This window comes from Austrofundulus limnaeus, unplaced genomic scaffold (assembly GCF_001266775.1).
Source record: "Austrofundulus limnaeus strain Quisiro unplaced genomic scaffold, Austrofundulus_limnaeus-1.0 Scaffold249, whole genome shotgun sequence".
Taxonomy (NCBI): Eukaryota; Metazoa; Chordata; class Actinopteri; order Cyprinodontiformes; family Rivulidae; genus Austrofundulus; species Austrofundulus limnaeus.
The window spans coordinates 873,238-878,181 of record NW_013952651.1 but is presented as its reverse complement, the minus strand read 5'-3'; the positions used below and the strand labels follow the sequence as shown (position 1 = coordinate 878,181).

General features: G+C 37.2%; 1 protein-coding gene across 1 annotated transcript in view; it reads left to right on the top strand.

Annotated features, from left to right (window-relative positions):
* Window positions 1-4,344, top strand: part of tiprl (TIP41, TOR signaling pathway regulator-like (S. cerevisiae)) — a gene marked incomplete in the record, with an annotated part of 17,039 nt that extends 12,695 nt beyond the window's left edge. The window contains 3 exon segments of the mRNA XM_014020346.1: window positions 476-571; window positions 1,410-1,472; window positions 3,864-4,344. Coding sequence (XP_013875800.1) covers window positions 476-571; window positions 1,410-1,472; window positions 3,864-3,995 — 291 coding nt within the window.
* Window positions 4,345-4,944: the final 600 nt, after the last annotated feature.

Here is a 4,944-nt window from a genome sequence, read left to right as displayed (position 1 = left end):
GTGTGTGTGTGTGTGTGTGTTTGGTGGTGGGGTGGCAGGGTCAGAAAAAATATTTCAGTCCAAAGATTTTATTTACTTAACCCAGTATTAGTTAAGTAAATAAAAATATGATTTTTTTTAAAAAGTACATAAATAATTGTGTAAATTGTGAGGTGAAACTGAATTTTTTTTAATGTTTTAATCTTAAAAGCCTTTATTTATTGTTAATTTTTTGTCTGGGGCTCTGCGTGCAGCACTACATTTCCTCAGCGTTGTTGAGTCTGTGAGAGTTTATTGCTCAGTTACTGTTAACCTTCACTTATTTAAAACATTAACAGAGTCCTTGTCTTTTTGACTGAAACTGTTCTGAGTTTAAATGTTGTGATTCTGAATTTAAAACTAGACTTTTGAAGTTGATACAGTTCTATAACGCTGCATTTGGACAGTATGACTGAAAACCTTGTGAATTTTTATTATTTATGTTTTGAATCTGCAGCGGGTGATGCCCACCAGTTTCTTCTTGTTGCTGCGTTTCTTCTTACGTGTGGACGGAGTGCTGATCAGAATAAATGACACTCGACTCTATTATGAGGCAAGTTGATGTTTGTCATGATTACTGAACTATATCTGTAATACAGAGAAAGAAGAGTGTCTATTATACTAATTTATATCCCGCTGCATCTTCAACCACCAACCTGCTGTCTCACATCGTGTTGAAGCACACGGAATAGTTTAAACTCGTGCTCTTATTTTGAAGTGAAGTGAAGTTTCCTGTTATCCGTCCTGTACCCTGAATGCATTGCTTCATTTCTACAATAAACAGCTAAAAATTACTAATACAGTATATTGCATGTTTTCTTACCAAAGCCCTAACATAAAATAAGAAAATGACCAAGAAGCAGCAAAACTAGCAATCCACAACATTTTTTTCTTTTAAACCATGAGTCAAACAAAGTCTGTTTCAACAAATCACCTCCCCAAACTGCGACGATAAGTGCCAATCTGTCAATTAGCCTTGCCATTGGTTGGCATTATTGTGCAAGAATTCCTCGTACTATCASTGGAGAATTGTGAAGCAAATTTGTGCTTTTTACTTAGCTTACGTTAAGTTTTCTGGGCATATGTGCTTTTTAACTTGTGGACCTAAATTATTTCACCAGCGTTTTAGAATTTGCGCAGCAAAATTTTGAATTAGCGCTGCCCATAACTAATGATGCTGTTGTCCCTTTAGAGATTTCACAGTCTTTGTTTTATGTAAGACATTGAAGTGGGTCCATGTGTGAATAAAGACCATGGAGACCACTTCGTCAGGGTACCTGTGTAACCTGTGTTAAAAAGCCTTTTGTGAAAGATCAGAGGTCTGGATGTTGTGTACATCAACACAGATGTAAGAATTTTTAGCTAATAAAAAACTGTACTTCTGATTTTAGAACGGAAGCGACCATATGCTGCGAGAGTTCACCACAAGAGAGAGCAGGATGTCAGAGCTGAAGGTTGGTATTAAACACATCATGTGCCATCTGTGAGGAACCGTGACCAGATACAGTATCATCTCTAAATCATGACTTGTTGCTCTCTGGTAGCTAATGAAAAAGACTTGAAAACTGGATCAAAATGTCCCCATCAGATTACATGAATTAGCTCAGTACAAAACTAGGGATGCACGATATATCAGCATTAACATCGGTATTTACCAATGTTGGTCATTTTTTAGAATATCAGTATCAGGCCGATATTAACYTCCGATATTGATTTCCCACTTTTTAGCTTTGTGAACCTAACTATATCAAAGGGAAAGTCAGCCCAGCTCCAATAGGAGGGGAACTGGTTGGTTTCCAACAGGATCACAACTTCTTCTGTTAACTGTCTGTTTGGCTTTCACAAACCAATTCCACATATTTTTCCATTTCTTACAACAAACTACTCATTGCAGCAGAAATCTCCTTCCCATGGGTTCAGTTCCATTTGATTGTCTTTGGGATCTTTTCATGGTGGGATCAATCAAAATTGTGAGGCACCTCGCCATGTTTAAAGGGATCCATGATTAGTTGTAACATTAGACTTTATTTAATAAACATATTTTTAACTGTAAAATAAAGATGTAAAAATATTGTAGGATGTTCAGTTTTTATCATTTTTAAACTAAAAGTTTTAAAAATATATTACGCGGATGGGGCCATTTTATTTACACGCAAAGCATTCTGGGTAAATGATGGCATGGATAGGTCCTCGGTGCGAGGCTGCTATCGAGCTATATCCACCCTGAAGGTTAATCTTGGACAATATCTGATGATCGACTCTTTTAAATGAAACCAGAGAGCGTTGACAGAGAGGAGAAGGTAAAAATGACTCAGCCTGTAACTGAAAATATAGATGGACAACAGAGCTGCTTCCTGGAAGAAGAACCTCAGCTTAACCTGTTAGCTTTAGCATTAGTCCCGACGCTATCACCATATATATGTATTAGCTCAGCGCTACACATTCTCCTCTCATCACTGAGGTCCTCCATCCACATGACAGAGAGGGGAACACAAAAATGACTCAGTCTGTAACTGAAAATATGGATGGAGGACCTCAGTTTAGCTTTCTTGTCGCGCTAGTGCTGAGCTAATACATATAAGGCAATATAGCGTCAGRGCTAGCGCAAAGGCTAAGAGGCTAAGCTGAGGTTCTTCTTCCATGAAGCAGCTCTGTTGTCCTCCATCCATATTTTCAGTTACAGGCTGAGTCGTTTCTACCTTCTCCTCTCTGTCAACGCTCTCTGGTTTCATTTAAAAGAGTCGATCATCAGATATTGTCCAAGATTAAACTTCAGGGTGGATATAGCTCGCTAACACCGAGGACCTATCCACGTCATCATTTACCCAGAATGCTTTGCGTGTAATAAAATGGCTCCGTCCGTGTTAAAATATATTTTTAAAAATTTACAAAACCATACAGCCTACAGTATTTTTACAGTCTTTATTTTACAGTTAAAATATATGTTTATCAAATAAAGTCTAATGTTACAGCTAATCAGGAATCCCTTTAAAGCATCAACTTTAAACCTAGCTCAGAGCACCACATCACTAGTGCTTCTGGATCCAAAGGACCAGATGGGAGCTTCTGTAAACCYGGTCCTGCTTGTTTCAGTTCCCAACAATAAGTCAAATGGGGACCTTATATATTTAGGGTTTTGTTTATGTCTGTTGGTGGGAAAGACAGCCAGAGTGCACACTCTCAGAACAGTAACACAAATGTTTTAAACACAAACTAGTACAAACTCTGTCATGTAGAAGTGATGGGATGTAGACTTTGTCTCTCCTAACATGTCTTTTTAAGACACTCCCCCAAACACAGATACCATAATGGACCTTATAGATTTGGTTTTTAAAAGGCAGATAATAAATGTCACCACAGCTAACGATATATCAGCTGATTCAGTATCATGGATATGGAGATCAGATTTGATGTAAATACATACTTCCAGTGCTCGCTGACTGTGCAAGATTTGTTTTTAAAACTTAAATAAACAAAACTAAATATCTAATGAGCCAATGCACAGACCTGAATGAATATTACAGAAATATATTCTTGGGTGTACATTTACATCAGAACCTTAACTGACGTGAAAATAGTTAATTTGTCCAGTTTTGCAAAGACTGAGCTGAAGTGTGATGTGGAAGTAGCTGAGCATCTTAACACACACTCTGAGCAATAACCAGAGATCTCACCACATCAAACAATCGTCCATAAATAGGGTTTGACCTAAATGAGTCGTTTTGCATCATAAGATGAGCTCAGTCAATCTCTGGCATGACAGGTGGTGAATGCTTTCCTTTACATTTTGTGTTCCTGTTCTTCCTTTTTGATTTGTTTTAATCCTAGCTGTCTGTGTTGTGCAGAACCTTCCTGTAGCGCTCTACACTGACCCGAATGAGATCGCTCAGTATCTGACCTTGAAGCTGACCGAGTGTGAGAAGCTGGAGCTTCCTGTGAGCCAGCCTCAGACTGACCTCCCAGAAACAATCCACTGACCTGAACCTCCACACGTTACAGGATCAAACAGTATCTGCCTTCATATTTCTGTACAGTTTTTACATGTTGACTGCAGCTGTGTGACTTGAACATCTCCTGCCTGAGTTTTCCCAAATGAAAACTTTAAAAAAAATTCTGTCTTTATTGTTATAACTTTTTTTTTTTTTACTTTAGACTTTGAATCAAGGAGTGATTTTTTTTTATTTACAAACACACAACCTAAACTAATGTATAATATTTATGTATGATCTGCTGTATTTTATATAAAATGAAGAATGTTTTCATTTTGAAACCATCTGCTAAATAAGTATGAACCTTAGAACAGAATAAATTTGGTGTAAATAGTGAGCTCTGTATGTTTGTTTATTTCCTGTGAGAAACGTTGCTCAAATCAGCTGGAAGAGATGACAGAACAGTTGTTTCACTGTTAAACAGAACCACCAGAATGTTTCACATCATGTAACCTGTTCTACTCCAATGTGTAAATATATCTGATAGTGAACAATATGTGAAGTGGGACACTCAGTGTTGATCATACACTTAATATTCTCCCATTAATTACTAATTATCACCAGCTATCAAAGGCTTTTGGAATCAACTACAGTCAACACAAAATGGCTCCAACTCAGTCAATGTTACTCATGTTGAGATCAAATTTTATGTGGTGACAGCTGAAGGTCATACATAACACATATTTAGTGTTATATCTGTTGATATCACGAGATTACGCTTAAGATCGATTTTGATTTGATTTATTGATATAACAGGAAAAGATTATTAAAAATCAAGCCTGACTCAGCATAATTGCTGTTTTACAGCAGGTTCCTGTTCTGCAGCACATAAAACACTCAGAAATACAACAGCACAATCACATCATCATACACATTAGACACAAAGACAAACAAGCATACCAAATTTCAGGAAGGCAGCATTTGCAAAATAGGACGT